Genomic DNA, 16,407 nt, shown 5'->3' with positions numbered 1-16,407 from the left:
CCTCCTCCTCCTCCTCCTCCTCCTCCTCATCGTCACGCTCATCCTCCTCCTCCCCATCCTCCCCATCCTCCTCATCCTCCCCATCCAACCATTCTCTCGACAGAGTAGACTCGTCCCCCCCTCTCTCACGCACACCTGCTTTCACTGTCGCTCCAGCATCTGCTCCAGCAACTGCCTGACAAGCTCACAGATTCGAAAGGATGAAAACTTCTCCCGGCAGCGGCAGCGGGAGGCAGAGAAGCTGAAGAGCGACAAGATGAGCATGCGAGAGCATAGAGTGAGAGATCCGATCCTGCGAGTCGACGACATCTGGCGCAAGCAGCTCACCAAGGGCACGAGCAGCGAGGCCCCCCATCCTCCGTCCTCCGCTCTCGCGCAGATGCCGACGGCTGAGCTGGCAAAACTGCAGGAGCAGGTGGAGGAGGAGATGGGGAGGAGACGATGGCGCGCTGCGGTGGCGAAGCTCGACACCGAGAAGTTGACTGCCTTGTGCGTTCCTTGACTTCAAAAGCGAGCATAGAGAGGCAGAAGGGAGTGAGGAGAGGGGCAGGGGCAGGGGCAGGGGCAGGGGCAGGGGCAGGGGCAGGGGCAAGCGGAGGAGGAGGAGTGTGAGGGGAAGGAGAAGGAGAAGGGGGGAAGTACTTACATTGATGCAGGTCTGAGGTTGTTGAGGAGAAACTGCAGAAGAAGCTGGAGAGGAAGCAACGTTGATGTGACATGAATATTTACAAGAAAATCAACATGACAAGTATCCTCCTCTCCCTTTGCTCTTCTTCTCTCAGTTCCTCCCCTTCACCTCCTCTCCTGGCATTGAGATGAGGAGCTAGTAGAAGGCTGATCGCATCTTGTCCTCTCCTGAACCTTATGAGGAGCTAGTAGAAGGCTGATCGCATCTTGTCCTCTCCTGAACCTTTCTGTCGATCAAACGCGTTCTGCTTCAGCTGCAGTTCCATCGGAATGGGTCGAGCATCTCGAATCTCCTCCTGCTCATCGCTGTCATCCTCCCCCCCCCTCTCATCCCCTCCCTAATACCTCCTTCCCCATTCCTACTACCCCATCCCCATTCCTGCTACCCCTCCCCTCCCTGCTATCTCCTTCCCCTCCCTACTACCCTCTCCCTCCCTCCCATCACACTTCCTGATAGTCTCACACTCCCGCAGTCTCCTCCTCTTTCTCGTTACCTGCCCCTGGTCCTTGGGCACAGCGTATGCTCCTCGTTTTTCTGCCATCAGTCAGGAAGGCAAGGAATGAGACAGGGGAGGCAGCAGGAGCCACAAGCCATGGCATGAATAGAAGGAGAAGGCAAAGACGTTAGAGAGGAGGAGAGTTGATGACCTTTGATTTTAGTCGCCAGCTGCGAGGGACGAAGATCAAGCTCGTCGTAGTCTGTGTCTTCCAGCTACAAGAAAAGGTCAGAAGATGCATTTGTCTCCTCTTCCTCTTCCTTCCTCTACTTCTTCTGACCTTTTCTCCTCCTCTTCCTCTTCCTTCCTCTACTTTCTCCTCTGAAAGAAACTAAACTCTCTCTTCCTTCCTCTACTTTCTCCTCTGAAAGAAACTAAACTCTCTCTTCCTTCTCCCCTTTTCCCTGTCTCCTCCTTCTCCTTGCTACTCTTCCCTTCCTGGAATCTCCTCCCCATTGCTGGTCAATTGTCTCGCTCTCGTCCCTCTTGCTTTCTCGTCTCCTCGTTTCCTCCCTCACCTTCCCAGGTCCCTCGAGAACGCGAGAAAACTTGTGAGCTAGTTTGCTCTCCTCGGTGATTTCGTTGTTAACAGTGACAGACTGAAGGACGAGACGAGAAAATGAGAAACACAAAACCAAGAGGAGGGCATGACAGGAGAGCAAGCGGAGGGAGGGAGGGAGTCAGGATACTGCAAGGCAAGACACCCACCTGCTCTCTCTCAGCTGTCGTGCGATGAGCAGCAGCTCTGCCGTGAGGTGAGAGGAAGAAGGAGGAGGATAGTCGGCTTACCTCCCCTCTCCTATCCCAGGATCTTTGTTGCGGTCTACCATGAAGCCCTCCTGCTCGCCACGTCACCTCGCACAGATCATGCAGGAGTGGAGGAGCAGGGAGTGAAACCTGGCGAGGAAGCTTGATAGGAGCAGCGACAGCCACCTCTGCTCGAGCCTGAAAAGATTCTCAGCGTGTGCAGAGCAGATGAGATGAGAAAATTGAGGGAGAGAGGATGAATGAAGAATGCCTGAGCACGATTGCCGTCGCTTCCATTGTGCTTCTGCCTGCGCACCTTCGAGTCAGAAAGGGAAAGGGTTGAGGAGCAGGAGCAGGAGCAGGAGCAGGAGCAGGAGCAGGAGCAGGAGCAGACTCAAAGGAGGCTGCAAGAGGAGGAGGGCAAAAGTGGGACAGGCGACGAGGAGCAAAGTGAAAGAGCAAGGAAGAGAACCGGTTGGGGCCGCTAGGAACATATCCTCCGGATGGAGTCTGGTGGGCGCATAGTGAGATGCCTGGGACCTCCGGCAAAGGTAGAAACCTGAAAGTTCTCCTCCCCTAGATCTTTCTCCTGCAGCTGACTGCCGTGCGACCGCAAGGAACTAGCAACAGCATCAGCCCCTCGTCCCTCCTCGTCCTCTTCCTACTTATGTGCCATGGTTCGCTCGAACCCAACATCAAAGCCATGCGCTGTTGCCGGCTGCGCAAGAGCTCAGCACCTCCCCCCCTTCGCGCCTCGTCAGCAGCACCTGCAGGCGATACTCCGTCCTGTCTGTCTCTGAGCTTGATCCTGTTGATGCATTAGCAGCCAAGCAGCACGAAAAGCAGAGGCAGAGGCAGAGGCAGGAAGGCAAGAGAAACGGGGGAGGGGAGGTGCACTGGAAGTTCGCGCACCAGAAGTTGGTATCCTGGCAATCGCTGCTCGATGACCGTCCTGCCCATACCACTAACAGCCAAGTGAGCGAAGGAAATCAAGAAAGAGTTTAAAGAAAGAGATCAAAGAAAGAGATCAAAGAAAGAGAACAAAGAAAGAGATCAAAGAAAGAGAAAATGAGACCAAACTGGCAGACTATGACAAAGTTCATGGCAGCCACAAACGTGAGGAGGAGGCATGAGCAGGAGCATGGAGGGAAAGTCTGGGGAGAACCTCTTTCCTCCCCTCGCCATGAACTCCTCGAGGAAACTCGTCACTCCCTGGAACAAGCGGCAAATCAGGGTTGCAACTTCAACCTGCTTCCTCTTCTCTTCCAACACCACTCTCACAACCCTGGTCCCCCTCATCTTCATCATCATCCTCGTCTCCCTCCACAACCCCTGGTCCCCCTCATCTTCATCATCATCCTCGTCTCCCTCCACAACCCCTGGTCCCCCTCATCTTCATCATCATCCTCGTCTCCCTCCACAACCCCTGGTCCCCCTCATCTTCATCATCATCCTCGTCTCCCTCCACAACCCCTGGTCCCCCTCATCTTCATCATCATCCTCGTCTCCCTCCACAACCGCCTTCACTCTCGTGCCCTCTTCCTCTTACCTTTGACCCATTCCGGTAGATTGTCAATGAACTTGAGCTTGGAAGCATCCCCTGCAATCATTGAGGAATGTCTTTGAAGGAGGGTCAAGCAGCACCGGCCTCGACCGACAGAGCAGCGGGAGGTTTCTCTTCAAGATCTGAAGTTGATGACTTCACTTTCCTTCTCCGTAGCAAATGAAACTCACCAGGTGCCGACTTGTCAACGAACCCCAAGAACATGTGACGCAGCTAAACCAGCAGGTCACTTCTCAGATTTCTCCTCCCCCTCCCCCTCCTTCCTTCTTCCTCCCCCCCCCCCCCCTCTCCTTTTCCTTCCTTCCCTCGACCCTCCTCCCCTCCTACAACTGCTAGTACAGCTACTACTTTTGTCCTTTTCTTCTTCTCCCCCTCCACTACTGCTCTTGCTACTCTTGCTGCCACTGCCCCTCCCCCGTGCTTCTCCTCCACGCGCTTCTGACGTCCCACCTGCATTTTCACTGCGAAGGGATCGACATCGACCATGCTTTCCGAATGGCCTTGCAGTTTACCGTAGGGAGCTGAGAGGCGTGTAAGGGGGACGAAAGGCCATGCAGTTACACCACCAGACGCCTGCTGCCCTGCCCGCTGCGCTTTGTCTTGATTCAGCCCCGGAGATTTCGTCTGGGGAAGAAGAATCACAAGACAACGTCAGGAAAAGGCGAGAGGAAGTCCGCCACCTCAAACTCTGTCTTGTAGCCGAACTCGTGATCTGACGAACAAGACAAGTTAAACATGTTCAAGCTCTTTCTCAGCTGACCTGCTGGCCTCGGACGCCGGGGCGAGGAGGCCCTTGTGCTCTGCATGTCATCAGACAGCTGCCATCAAGAGGAGCATCAGGAAGACAAGAAGGAGGTAAGCTAGTCCTTCACATTGCTGACGTTGCCTTCCAGCGTTTCCCTTCCTTGATCTCGGAAGCTCTTGCGAATGTTACTTGGAGAGCATGTCAGTCAGCCATCGAAGATCATCGAGCCTCCTCTACCTGTTGCGTATCCTCTCTAACCTCTGCTCTGCTGTCTCTCTCCCATGCAGCGTGTGGCCCTCGTGCACGGAGATCTACGAGCGTCAGGCATTCCTACTTATCCCTTCCTTCCTCCACCTGCGTTGGATCTGCAGAGATCGACTCTCTCACTTTGCCCACTTGCTGGTCTGCATCGAACGGATAAGACAAAAGGGAGATGGTGGGTAAAAGAGAAGGACGGGGACCAACTGGATGGACACACGAAGAAAAGTTCGAAGGGGAAGGCGGGAAGGGAAGGGAGGGAGGAGCTGTCATGGCCCTGCAAGTAGATCGGGCAAAGGGAGAGGAAGGGAGCGGATAGGACGTCTCCTCACTCAGGTTGGAGAAAGGCTGGTTGTTAGTGGTGTTCTACAAGAGATGCTCAATCAAACGTTTGCAAACTTCAAAATGTACCTCCAGCACCCTCCGGCGAGACGGCAGTGGACCTCTCCTTGCCGCCTGACAAGTTCCCCATCAGCGTCAAGTCTGCCCTCCCCTCTGCAACTCCTGCCGTTACCTTCTTCTCTGCTCCAACCTCAGCTGGGGAAGGTCGGTCAGAACAACTCACACTCTAAGTTCTCAGCAAACCTGCTCTCGCGTCATCACCTTCAAGTCCAACTGCTGAGTCCTCGCCCGCACTCTCTTCTCGAAAAGCAGCGACGGTCTCCCTATGAGCCTCCTGTGCTGCATTCTCCGGCCGCAGCCCTGAGGGCGAGCTGAGCTTCGCGTCTGAGCTCTCTGTGAGGTCTTGTGGTCGATAGGAGGAGGAAGACTCTTCCCTTCCCCCTGCACAAGGAGTATTAGCAGGCAGCATCAGCAGTCAGGCAGCGCTGTCAGCGTCGTCACCATCTCGATAGGAGCTCTTGGCTGTCCTAGCGTCCGACGCTCGCTCGATCAGCTGAGACTGACATGAGGGACTGAGAGCGCTGCATGCGGGGATTGAACCTGATTGCTAGCAAGCGACTGCTCGAACATGCGACTCGCCGAGTCGATAGGAGGGAGGATAACATACTCTTCCTCCTGCACGCTCGGCTTAGAAAACAGTCTTCTCTGAGAGCTGACAAACCTGTCGCTCAGCATTCGACGCAGGAAGAACAGATGCACTGGCAGGTCTCAAGCTCTGGTCGACGAGAGGTGGTAACGTGACTCCCTGCTTCTCGTCACGTCGCAAATCGAGCCTCGGGTTTCAAGTCACCTCGTCGGAAACTGCTGACATCTTCACCTAGAGCAACCTGCATCTTGCTCTCAGTGATCGTGCGAGCAGATCGAAACGTTACGACGTTGATCATCGCGAGAACAGAGCGACAACAAAGAATTGACAGACTTCACAAATTTTACTTCCATGAGAAACAACACATTTCATGTGTGCATTAAAAAAAAACTATCATAGAAGATGCGTACACTCTGAGACCGTCAAGTTGTCAATCTCTCATCACAACATCAGCATTGCAGCGTGAGCATCTCCATCTTCACTCACTTTCTTCGCTTCATCGCCGCCCGCCCGGCTGCCCCGCCATTGGCGGTTAAAAAAGGCGAACTGGCCAACCCCTCCACGATCTGATCATCCGTTACAGGCCCCGGGCCGCCTGCCCGGCCGGCCGAGCCCGGAGCCGCCCGCCGCCAGTGAGCGGCCCCGGGCGGCTGGCACGGCAGCGGCCCAGGCTGTAAACTCGGCACTGCAGGCCCGGCCCTGACCGGGGCCCGCGGCCGGCCCCGGCCGGCTGGCTGACTCTGCCACGGTGCCAGTCACCGACGCCGCGGGGTTGAGCGGCTCTTGTCACTTTCACTGACAACTTCGGAGCCGGTCGGATCCGGGAGGCTAGTACGGGGCAGCCGGGATGAGGGTTGGCTGCGGCTTCAAAACTACTAGTGACTCGGAAACCCACGGGTAAGAACTTTCAAGTTGCAAAGAAATTGGGAGCCGACTTGGCCACGGTCACGTCTTGCGGATACTCAGATATGAACTCTGAGTGGTTTCAATGGACTCAGCTCAAAGCATTTCGGATCATCGCCTTGACAGGATCTTCCAGCTTTGATGATCGATGATACCAAGATACATAGCGATCGTTTTCTACTCTCCTTATAACTTTGAGTACTGAAAAGACCGTACTCCCGGTATCATGGCACTGTTCCGCGGCGGCCGCGGCAGTGCACCGTGCGTCGAACGGTCCACATCCCCACTCATACCATGGAGGAGTCAAACCAGGAGTCAAACCAAACAAGTTAGAGTTACCGCATGTCAGTTTGACGGCAAGTCACGGAGGAGGAGGAGGAGGAAGCGAGCGAGCGAGAGAGGACAGAAACAAAGCCAGCTGGTTCAGGACAAGCGCACGTTGAGTCGCACTGCCTCGACCTGCCACACCGATCGCAGTCTACTAGCCTGAGGTCGCTGTTGTGTCAGTGAGACCAGCTCGTACTGCCCTGGAGTTTGACAACACGTTCTCCCTGCCTTGCAGCAAATAGAGAGAATGACGTCATCAGACGAGGAAGGACCTGAGAGCGCAGCTGGAGATGAGCAGGAGGGACAAGAGCTAACGATTTCGCACAACATCCAGTCACGCTGTGCTCCCAAAGCCTTCGCCTTCACGAATCGACATCGGCGATGCTCCTCCTGTGGCCGCCCAGTCGCGCCGAATCGCTCAACTGCCTTCAGCAAGGGGCCAGCAAGGCTTTGGGAGCGTGTGCCATGTCAGGAGGCAGACACAGCAGATGGCTATGCATCCAAGTCGACGAGGACGAGGAGAGCGCTGGAGGAAGACTATGAGAGGTGAGAGATCAACTGCCTCGTCTCCCGTCACTCAGTGAGTGCAGGTGCGAGTTATGCTACGATCATCGCACAGACCTCGCTGCTCTCATGCGCCACCGCTCCCTCCCAGTCGTCAACGGTTTGAACCTTCTTGCTCGGTATGAGGCTCAAGACGTGACAGGGACGGACGTCATCGCGTACCCCGACGGCTCGCAGTATATCGGCGATGTGAAGGAGAGCAAGCGGCATGGCAGGGGCATCATGCTGTACGGTAGGAGCTGCTGCTGATCTAGAGGTTGAAGGTCGACTGAACGAGGAGCAGCCAACGGCTCCAAGTATCTCGGGATGTGGTGGGAGGACAAGATGCATGGAGTGAGTTGCTGCATGAGCAGCGGGATGAGCGGAGGGTTCACAGCATGTGCTGCAGATAGGAGAAGCCTCCTTCCGCCTGGGAGGGTTGTACAGGGGCGAGTGGTACATGGGGCAGCGACAAGGACATGGGAGGTGATGAGAACTTGTTGTTGCAGCTCGTTGCTAACTTGGCTCAGTTACATCTACTCGCAGACATGGGTAAAGAAAGTTTGTTTCTCTCCCGCGGTGGTGGTGGTGGTGGTGGTGATGATGATGGTGATGATGATGATGATGGTGTTGGTGTTGGTGTTGGTGTTGGTGTTGGTGTTGGTTGTGGTGGTGGTGGTGGTGGTGCAACTTCTGCTACGCATGACGATGAAATTGAATGATGTGAAGTTGAGGAGGTATTTGATTGACATCGACGGACGCGATCAGGTGAAGGAGTTGCTCGAGGAGTACGTTGGTGGATGGATGCAAGACAAGCCGATGGTGCTAGGCGACGATAAGAACGTGAGGGAGTGAGCGGATGGCAGGGCTGGGGTATACAAACATGGAAGAATGGCGATGTTTACATCGGCTGCTTCCGAGACGGAAATCAGGGTGAGTAAAGTTGTCATACGAAGAGACGGCAGACATGGAAGAGGATGAGGACGAGGAGGGAGAGAGTGCGGGGATGGATGTGCTGTTGATGTCTGAGACTCGCAAGCAGATGGGCACGGGACGTGGCGAGCTGGTGCGAGCAGCTCGCGTTACACAAGGAGCAACGGGTTGACCTTGAAAGACAGGCAAGGGAAGGAGAATAAGAGGACGAGAAATCGGCCTCAAGGGCAAGGTACCTGACGCTCCGATGTCCCACTGCTGAAGAGTTTGCAAGGACGCGCGTCAAACAATGAGCTACAGCAGAAAGCTTGTCAAAGATGGGGTGAAGTCTCGCGTGCTGCCTGCGACGAGGCTGATGTGCGAGGAAGGAATGGGAGAACGGCAAGTTTTTGGGCGTCGGAGAGTTTGACGATGCGAGTAAGTGGAAAGAGGAAGCCGCCGTCGGGAAGAATTAGAAGAGGAGCAGGGATGAGAACACAGAACGAGGAAGAAGGGCGAAGAACAGGAGAGTGATGGGAAGGAGCAGTTGAAGGAGGGAAGAGGGATAGAGGAGAGGAGGAGGTTACCTGGGCATGACCTCTACTCTACTGCAGAAATCCTGGACAAAGAGGACATCAAGGCGGAGAAAAAGGCGGAGAAGGAGCAGCAGAAGGCAAGCGACGGTCAGAGCAAAGGCAAGAGCTGGTGACACCCCAAGTGGAGTCGCTGACTGAAGGAGCCAGGGTTTCTTGGAAGGTTTGCAGGCGCAATGCGCCTTCCTCCTCTTTCTGGGAAGAAGCCCGCAGACCCCGGAGGAGGAGGAGGAGCAGGGTTATCTGAGGCCGAGCTGATGAAGAGGGTAGAGCAAGCGCGATGCTCGCTTCCCTTCCGCTGATCGTCTGATGATACAGCAACAACCGGCCGAGAACAAGGTCCTCTTCGAGCTCACCAACATCATCGTCTCCAGGACCGTCGACAAGATTTCTTCGCGCTCTCTCAAGGCCTGCAGCCCCAGCTCGGGAGCAGCTGGCGTGCAGCTGACGTTGCCTGGCAGGACGTGGCCGAGGAGGTGCAGGCCTCCCTTGAGAAGGCAGCGCAAGAACGTTTCCGGCGTTGAGCTGAGCTTGCCGCAGGCGTATGGACTCGCGGAGTTCACTCGAACCCTCGCGCTGCAGGTGGGCGAGGGAGGAAGAGGAGGGAGGGAGGATGACGAGAGTGGTTGCAGATAAACGCCAAGTTCGAGGGGAGGAACCTGCGATTTTGACTTTTTGTTCTTTGTTGTTGGGAAGTGAATTCAGCATACTTGCCGCTAACTGCGTGAAAACCAGCTGGAGATACACCCGGTCGCACAACCCACGAGCTGCGATCATGTGCCATGCGAGCGTCAAAACTCGTTTCTAAACGTCTTAACCACGTGACGAGAGCTCGGGGCCCTGCCTTACATCTTCGAGGGCTTGCCCTTGCTCTTGAGCGACTCGGCCTTGGCATCCTTGGCCTTGGCAGGGGCAGCAGGAGCAGGGAAGAGGATGTTGTGCATCTCGTTGACGTCCATGGAGATCTCCATCTCATCGTAGTGCTCCCTCGCAAGGTCACCTGCCATCGGATCAGAACCTTAGCTGGACACCAGCTGAGCTGATCACCTGCGTACTTCTCCCTAAGCTTGGCTCCCTCCTCGGCATCCTTCTCGAGCTTGGCCTGCTCGTCCTTGAGCTGGGCCTCGAGGCGGGCAAGGTCAGCCTCCTCGGCCTTGAGCTCGGCCTCGAGCTGAGCCTTCTCAGCATCAGAGAGGGAGGTGGAGGCGGAGATGTGCTTCTTGAGGGTCTCGATAAAGGACTTGTCCGCGTTGATCTCGGCCTCGATGTTGGTGATCTCAGTCTGGTCGGCGTACTCGATCTCCAACTGCTTGTTCAGGAGAGCTTCGTCGGCCTCAGTCGCCTCATGGGCAGCCTCCTCCTCAGCCTGCTCGACAGCCTCGGCATGGAGGACAGCCTCGCCGTCGGCAACAGCATTCCTGGACATCTTCTCGTGGGCATGAAGGGCCGAGATGTCGTGCTCGATCTCCATCATCTTGCTCTCAAGAACCTGACCAACAGCGTCACAACCTGCCGGTTCAAACATCAAGGCAAGCAGACCTTGAGAGAGTTCTCGAGTGCCAAAATCTGCTGGTCCAGCTGAGCTGCCTCCTCAGCAGTGAGACCGCCTTCCTTCTCCTTGTCCATGTTGATCTGGTCGAACTTCTCCTTGGCGAGGAGCTTGAGCTCGGCAAGAGTCTTCTGGAGAGCGAGTTCGTGGGCGACATCGGCCTCGTCATTCCTGCAGCATGTTCAGAATACACTGACACACTCAGCGCTCCTCTCTACCTTCTGTCCTGTGCGATCTTCGCCTGGAGCTTAGCCTCGAGCTCCTTGGTGTTCGCGATGGCCTGGATTTCCTTCTTGAGGTCAGAGATCTGGGACTCGAGAGCGTTGGCTTCGCCAGCAGTTCCACGAGAAGCAGCGTGAGCTCCAGCAACAGCAGAGATGGCTGGGACAGGTGCGACGACGTTTTCGCCCTGGAGCATGGAGAACATCCTGGGCTTGCGCTCAAGGCTGTACCCGAGCCTCTTCGCCACGTCATCGGCCAAGGCAGTCTTAGACGAGGCCTTGTTCGTGAGGGTGACGACACCAACGATGGCCAAGGCAACAAGGCCAACAGCTCCCGCCACCATCTTCATGTTGACCCTGCGGTTGGACTTCTCGCCCTGTTCGGTCTCTGTGGTTCCGTACTTCTCGTTAACATTTAGCAGGATGCTCTCCTCCTGCGGCATGTTCGAAGCTACACCAGGAAACGTCAGAATATGGATGGGAGAAGGGAGAGAGCCATATTTCAATTGAGCATGGTGAAGCTCGTGGAAGAAATAACTAATCGAACAACCTCTCCATTTGAAAAATTGCATGTCGTGTAAAGAATTTGATAGAAATTTTCAAGTTTTCAGAACCCACATCTTTCAGATCTATCTTGGACAAGGAGGATAGAAGCTATACATTAACCTGAAATTACGCTACATCGAAGAACATCATTGCTATGAAAAACTTACTGATGGAAGAATCAAGTCAACATCGGACAGAACGTCCAATCTCACTTTTTTTTACATCCTCACTGAGAGCTACAGTAATCCTTTCAAATATTTCACCAAAATGTAGAATATTTGAGCAAGACAATGAGCATGAGACATTCAGCAAGAGGAAAAGCTGCAGGCAAGAAAGTTTCTCAACGGATTACTTCGATGTCCCGCGCCCATACAGAGCGGAACGACGAGATACAATGGTGGGACCATGAAAAAGAAAACAACATGGAGACAACAAGGGAGCAGAAGGGATATGAAAGATAGCATGATGAAGAGGGATCAGAGCATGGAGGGACGGGCACAGAGGAGGAGCGAGCATTCGCCGCCCAAACTCCCTCAAGCTGCCATGGGCCGCCACAACTCTTCGACGCTCCCGAAAAAAAAACGACTCTTCGCGATGGAGGTTGGGGGATGAGGGCACATTGATGGATGGGGATGAGGGCCTTTGGACAATCACCTGGTATAGGAGGGGGATGATTTACTACCCACCCACTACCCCCACAAAGTAACAAAAGGAATGGGAGTGCATTTCCAAAATCACGGGTGTATCAGTAGGAAACAAGAGGGGTGGGGGTGATGAACCCCCACCCATGAAACTGATACTCAAAGCACCCCTCCAGAGGAAAGATGTTCCAGACCACAAGTTGAGGCATACGGATGGTATGAGGGGAGGCAAGGAAGAAGACTGAGCGAGGAGATAGACAACTAAGAGAGAGGAGAATGAGGTCGACGAATTATCAATGAATGATGGGAACCCAACAAGAGGGAACGCAGAAACAAGACAAGTTTAATACCTCAGGGAAAGAAATGAGAGTGTCAACGCACTGGACCAGAAAATTATGGTGGCAACTGTACATCATGTCCTACGTTTTGTTGTACAAGATGGTTGCGCACTTCAAGTACACGTTCCCCTGTAACTCTGTGCATCTGCTGCATTTTGCATAGATGACTCTGACCTGTGTTGTGCATGAGGCCTGATTATCTTGTGGTAGATGTGGTCTTTTTTTCACAGGCTTCGGCCATGTGCATTAGTCGTGCGAAGAAGCTGCTCCCGTGTCTGTCAAAGAAGTATCGTCGTCTTTCCTGAGGACCGAGACCCTGTGACGCTTGTCAAAGAGGTGAAATCCATCTGCTTGTTGTATGGAAAGAATTTGACTCTGTCCAAGGGACCTCGACCCCAGTTGGATGTGATTCGCAAAGAGTCTCTGCAGCTCTACCGCGAGATCCTCAAGGCAGCCAAGCACTTCACATGGGCAGACAAAGACGGTAAGATCTGGCGCGACAAGCTGGTGGCGAGCGCTCGGAAGGAGTTCGAGGACGCGCGCTATGAGAAAGACCCCGAGATCATCTCACGGCTGTTGATCGGCGGCAGAAACGCTTTGGAGCAAGTGACTGACAGGATGGCGATAAAAGCACGCAAACTGATCGATGAGGAGCAGAAGAAACTCACAGGTCTACATGTTCCTAGTGGTCAGAGCGCTGTGGAAAAAGGAAGGAAGAGAGATGAGATGGCTTGGAAGCTTGACTGGCATGATAGACACAAAGTTGTGACAGGTCAAGACACCGGGAGCTCGAACTCCAGCCAGGGGAAGTGAGAGGATGTTAACATAAAGCATGAGGAAGGCTTTCCGAGGATGAAAACTTGTTAAGATGTTTGACGTGGGCGAGTTCAGTGTGGAAGCAGTTTGAGGAGTTCATGTGATGTAGTGATAATTTTGGGTGTACACTGTGAGAATATCATGAAATGAAAGAAAGTTTGCACTGTCGTGGTCTGCCTGCAAGCGCATATCTTTAACTGTCACTCCAGCAATCAGCCTCACGTGGTAGGAATGTTCATTCATGCAAAGCAAGGTTGAATTGTCAAGGTTGAAGTTAAAACGCATCTATGCAGCGTGCTTGTCCTGCAGTGAGTCGAGAGCGTAGCTGTCATACCCCTTATTCGATCCTGGCTCGATCCAGATTCCCTTGCTCGGGGCAGCCAATGGTGCTGGGTTGGGATCCGCCAATCTCTCGCTGTCAGATTCCGCACCCAAGTCAACAGCAGGCATCTGATCCGAGTCGCTGGAGCTCCCATCGTCGTTGGACTTGACAGTCAGCGCATGGAACTTGTTCTTGAAGCTGTCGCCGGTGGCGATTGGAATCTGTGCGGTAGAGAACTTATCTTTGAAGCTGTCCTCGTGCCAAGACGGAGGCCCTCCAGCTTGACTCTCCCCATCTCTGATCATATGAAACGGCTCAGGATTGCGCTTGCTGAACAAGAGGTTCTCAGCCTTCGAGTCCACCCTGCTCTCAGCAGTTGCCATGTCGTGCACTCTCCTTCTTCTAGCCAAAAAAGAGTTCGCCCTCGGAATGTTGTGCCTAGCATCCACTGCGTCCATACGAGCAGAGTCAACCTTGTTTTCTCTGCTCAGAGAGCCCAGGAGGTAAAGATCGGAGATTGACCCTTCATCTCTCAGCCCATCGGGTCCGAGCCCTCGGAGGTTGGAGGGAGCGGGAGATCTCAGGTCATCCACATTGTTGGAATCCTCCCGAAGAATCTCTTGGGGAGACAAGCGTCTCATATGCCTTCGCAGCGGAGTCTTGATGTCCTTGTTTGACTTCAAATATTTCACGATGTCCAGGTTCTGCCGAAGCACCAACACCAAATAGTGAGATAATGCAGAGTGAACGTGCGCATGTCGACTTACCTTGTTGTCTTTGTTGAGGTCGATAGTGCGGAGCATCTGAGCCCTGCTCGACAGCACTGCCTTGCGCGACAAGTTTGAACTCCCGATGAGGGCCAAACATACGATGAGGGCCACGACTGCAACATTCAGTGAGCATCGAGGGACTCAGTTCAAGATCAGTTAGAAAGGTGTACATGCAATGCCCTGGTGTCTGTGTTTTAATATTCTACATCACAAGTCCTGTTGCTGAAATCTACGCCATTGTAGTAGTGGGCCTCTTTCGCGGAACCTTCCAACCCAACTGTTGTAATTCTGTTTGCTGTCTCTAGAATTGTTGGAAGTTGGCGTGAGGAAGTTTGATCTTCATGCTATTGATTCTCTTTCTCCTATCTTTGATACCATTTCTCAACTAAAATCGTTTCCTACTTATATTACATTCAATATATGATTCAGATTGTATCAGCGACTACCGTCAGTGTCTACATTATTCATTTGACAAACCAAATATCTCTCTGTTCTCCCTTCTTGATCACTAGCATATCGCACTCGTCATCTACCTGATTCATTCCTTTGATCTCTTGCAACTATCTAGTTCTCTCTCTCTCTCGCCCTCCAGTTCCTGCGGATCACCTGAGAATCCAACCGCGGCCATCGCCGACTTAGCGGCTGTCGCCATCGTCGCCTGTCTCTTCGCTATTGTAAGGACCCTACCCCTAAGTGCCCGAAATTGTACCCCTTGCTTAGGACCAGAACCCACCCTAGTACTTTACTTAGAAGTTTTGCTTTTACACAGGGGTGTTTCAATCATTTTTGTGGTGCAAGACTACCCCCCTACCCCATCTCCACCCCCACCCCATCTCGCCTCCCCCAATAACCGTTACCAACCGTTTCAATGACATCTTTAACTGAAATGTTTTGTCAAACGTGCCAGGAGCCTAATGGCGGGAAGGTAGGGCTTCCGAACAAGAGATGGCGTGCACGTGTGTAACGGTTGCGATGATGAGATTGAGCAGAGATAATAGATGAAAGGATGGTTGAAGATAGATGAGAGTATGGTTGAAGATAGACTTCCTTTCTCTTGCAGATTGATATTCCGATGCAGAGACAGCCAGGTAGCATAAAAGAGGTTCATGCGCTTATGCCAGCAGCAGCCAGTTCCAAGTCAAAGTCGAACCGGACAACATGTTGAAAGATCACATAAGCAGAAACGAGAACAAAGATGTACCTCTTGCGTAGGAATGGTGAAGCTGAGGATGCCCCTTTCGATTGGGATGTGTGTGGAGTGGATAGGAGTGTGAGCCTGAATGGCTGATTGGACAGATGCACGGAGAAAGAAACGTAGCAGCAACCATCTGACACCAAGAACTACCAAATACAAGACACACTCCACAGCCATCAACAGTGTGTGTGTGTGTGTCACGCTCGCCTCGCATTCATGTCGCCACTGGCTGAAGCGGAAAGAACCCTTAACACGGATTGCAAGTTCGTGCAAGAAGTCAAGGCCATCTTCCACAAATATGATGAGGACCAGGATGGGTTCTTGGATCTCCATCAGGTGCTCTGACATCTTGCGATGCACTGTTGTGATGAAGATGCAGACGAAGTTGGGAGTTATCAACCTCTTCGGGTACAAGCCCTCACCATACGAGCTCTTGCGCTTGTTCGGCGAGAAAACGATGCAAGAGGAGCAGGTGAGACGACACATTGCTAAAACCCATGACATGATATTTGAGATTGGATGGGATGTCTTCTATGACGCCATGCTCCGCCGAAAGATCGACATCGGATCCAGTTCAGTCGACGAAGTTCGGCAGGTAGTGTTGGAGAGCTTGCTGCTTGTACACGAGAGAGAGGGACAGTGAATGAAGTTGCCGCAGGCATTCAAAGCGTTCGATCGAAGATCTGCTGGTTGTGATTGTACAGGCTTTATGAACGAGTGATGATGATGTTGCAGGTTTTCTCACGCTCGATGACGTCAAACATGCTTTCAGGTCTCCTCCTCCTCCTCAGCATTCTCCTGCCTTCGTAACGCCTTGCTTCAGAGAAGTGGCGCCGCATATCAGCGAGCGCTTAATCGAAGAAATTTTCTTTGAGTTCGACGAGGATCGCGACGGAAGTAATGGAAACGGAGTGAGTTTCAGGTCCTCTGACGCATGTTTGCAGGACTTAATTTCACACAATTCGAGAAGGTCTGGCGGAGAGGATGCCCATTATCATAAGATGCCAACATACTATCAAATCCCGACACTTCATTCGATCTCTTCAACAAGTTGCATCTCTATGCTTGATCTCCAGTGAAGGCGCAGCCCGCGACGTTGTCATAATCTGCATAAGAGCTCTGATCTTGCATATTTCATGTCATGTTTTGCAGTCACTTCTACATGTATAGATACACAATTTATGACATGTGCATGACTCGCTCTCAAACCCTCCGATCTGCCCCTCCACTCGCCAAGTGCTTGGT

At 53.2% G+C, this 16,407-nt stretch overlaps 7 protein-coding genes across 7 annotated transcripts in view; 4 read left to right on the top strand and 3 right to left on the bottom strand.

Annotated features, from left to right (window-relative positions):
• GUITHDRAFT_153242 (hypothetical protein) overlaps window positions 1-751 on the top strand; it is a gene marked incomplete at its 3' end in the record, with an annotated part of 1,235 nt that extends 484 nt beyond the window's left edge. Inside the window, exons 2-3 of the mRNA XM_005830611.1 lie at window positions 191-489; window positions 657-751. Coding sequence (XP_005830668.1) covers window positions 191-489; window positions 657-662 — 305 coding nt within the window. The remainder of the gene's footprint in view (window positions 1-190; window positions 490-656) is intronic.
• A 121-nt stretch (window positions 752-872) lies between these two features.
• Window positions 873-5,711, bottom strand: GUITHDRAFT_110487 (hypothetical protein; the record flags this gene model as incomplete). Its single annotated transcript, XM_005830610.1, has 28 exons — window positions 873-983; window positions 1,182-1,222; window positions 1,336-1,399; window positions 1,703-1,783; window positions 1,893-1,929; window positions 1,974-2,023; window positions 2,082-2,129; window positions 2,491-2,551; window positions 2,597-2,649; window positions 2,699-2,739; window positions 2,844-2,895; window positions 3,097-3,143; window positions 3,481-3,531; window positions 3,576-3,617; window positions 3,666-3,708; window positions 3,946-4,016; window positions 4,062-4,119; window positions 4,176-4,207; window positions 4,256-4,313; window positions 4,368-4,428; window positions 4,478-4,551; window positions 4,595-4,644; window positions 4,919-5,035; window positions 5,084-5,281; window positions 5,342-5,393; window positions 5,441-5,515; window positions 5,562-5,645; window positions 5,691-5,711. The coding sequence occupies 28 exons, from the start codon at window positions 5,709-5,711 to the stop codon at window positions 873-875; spliced, it is 1,773 nt and encodes a 590-aa protein (XP_005830667.1).
• A 1,252-nt stretch (window positions 5,712-6,963) lies between these two features.
• GUITHDRAFT_140429 (hypothetical protein) lies at window positions 6,964-9,288 on the top strand (the record flags this gene model as incomplete). Its single annotated transcript, XM_005830609.1, has 13 exons — window positions 6,964-7,262; window positions 7,307-7,512; window positions 7,564-7,613; window positions 7,669-7,745; window positions 7,790-7,868; window positions 8,028-8,102; window positions 8,126-8,192; window positions 8,302-8,325; window positions 8,378-8,424; window positions 8,561-8,609; window positions 8,786-8,854; window positions 8,936-9,030; window positions 9,226-9,288. The coding sequence occupies 13 exons, from the start codon at window positions 6,964-6,966 to the stop codon at window positions 9,286-9,288; spliced, it is 1,200 nt and encodes a 399-aa protein (XP_005830666.1).
• Window positions 9,289-9,442: 154 nt separating this feature from the next.
• GUITHDRAFT_153241 (hypothetical protein) lies at window positions 9,443-10,987 on the bottom strand. The gene is made up of 4 exons (XM_005830608.1): window positions 10,532-10,987; window positions 10,304-10,484; window positions 9,812-10,253; window positions 9,443-9,764 (listed from the first exon to the last, which is right to left on the bottom strand). Exons 1-4 carry the CDS (start codon window positions 10,975-10,977, stop codon window positions 9,610-9,612), a joined length of 1,224 nt encoding a protein of 407 aa, XP_005830665.1. The 5' UTR covers window positions 10,978-10,987; the 3' UTR covers window positions 9,443-9,609.
• A 1,094-nt stretch (window positions 10,988-12,081) lies between these two features.
• On the top strand, window positions 12,082-12,792 carry GUITHDRAFT_95345 (hypothetical protein; the record flags this gene model as incomplete). The annotated part of the gene is made up of 2 exons (XM_005830607.1): window positions 12,082-12,395; window positions 12,444-12,792. Coding segments are annotated over exons 1-2 (474 nt in total), but the record flags the coding sequence as incomplete, so codon positions are not given.
• Window positions 12,793-13,160: 368 nt separating this feature from the next.
• On the bottom strand, window positions 13,161-14,632 carry GUITHDRAFT_163826 (hypothetical protein; the record flags this gene model as incomplete). The annotated part of the gene is made up of 3 exons (XM_005830606.1): window positions 14,574-14,632; window positions 13,965-14,080; window positions 13,161-13,901 (listed from the first exon to the last, which is right to left on the bottom strand). The coding sequence occupies exons 1-3, from the start codon at window positions 14,617-14,619 to the stop codon at window positions 13,161-13,163; spliced, it is 903 nt and encodes a 300-aa protein (XP_005830663.1). The 5' UTR covers window positions 14,620-14,632.
• Window positions 14,633-15,378: 746 nt separating this feature from the next.
• On the top strand, window positions 15,379-16,162 carry GUITHDRAFT_110482 (hypothetical protein; the record flags this gene model as incomplete). Its single annotated transcript, XM_005830605.1, has 7 exons — window positions 15,379-15,498; window positions 15,542-15,634; window positions 15,677-15,757; window positions 15,821-15,851; window positions 15,898-15,934; window positions 15,986-16,059; window positions 16,107-16,162. 7 exons carry the CDS (start codon window positions 15,379-15,381, stop codon window positions 16,160-16,162), a joined length of 492 nt encoding a protein of 163 aa, XP_005830662.1.
• Window positions 16,163-16,407: the final 245 nt, after the last annotated feature.

Source organism: Guillardia theta, assembly GCF_000315625.1.
Source record: "Guillardia theta CCMP2712 unplaced genomic scaffold GUITHscaffold_45, whole genome shotgun sequence".
NCBI classification, from domain to species: Eukaryota; class Cryptophyceae; order Pyrenomonadales; family Geminigeraceae; genus Guillardia; species Guillardia theta.
Note: the sequence above shows the minus strand (reverse complement) of the source record. Positions and strands in the feature narration are given on the sequence as shown.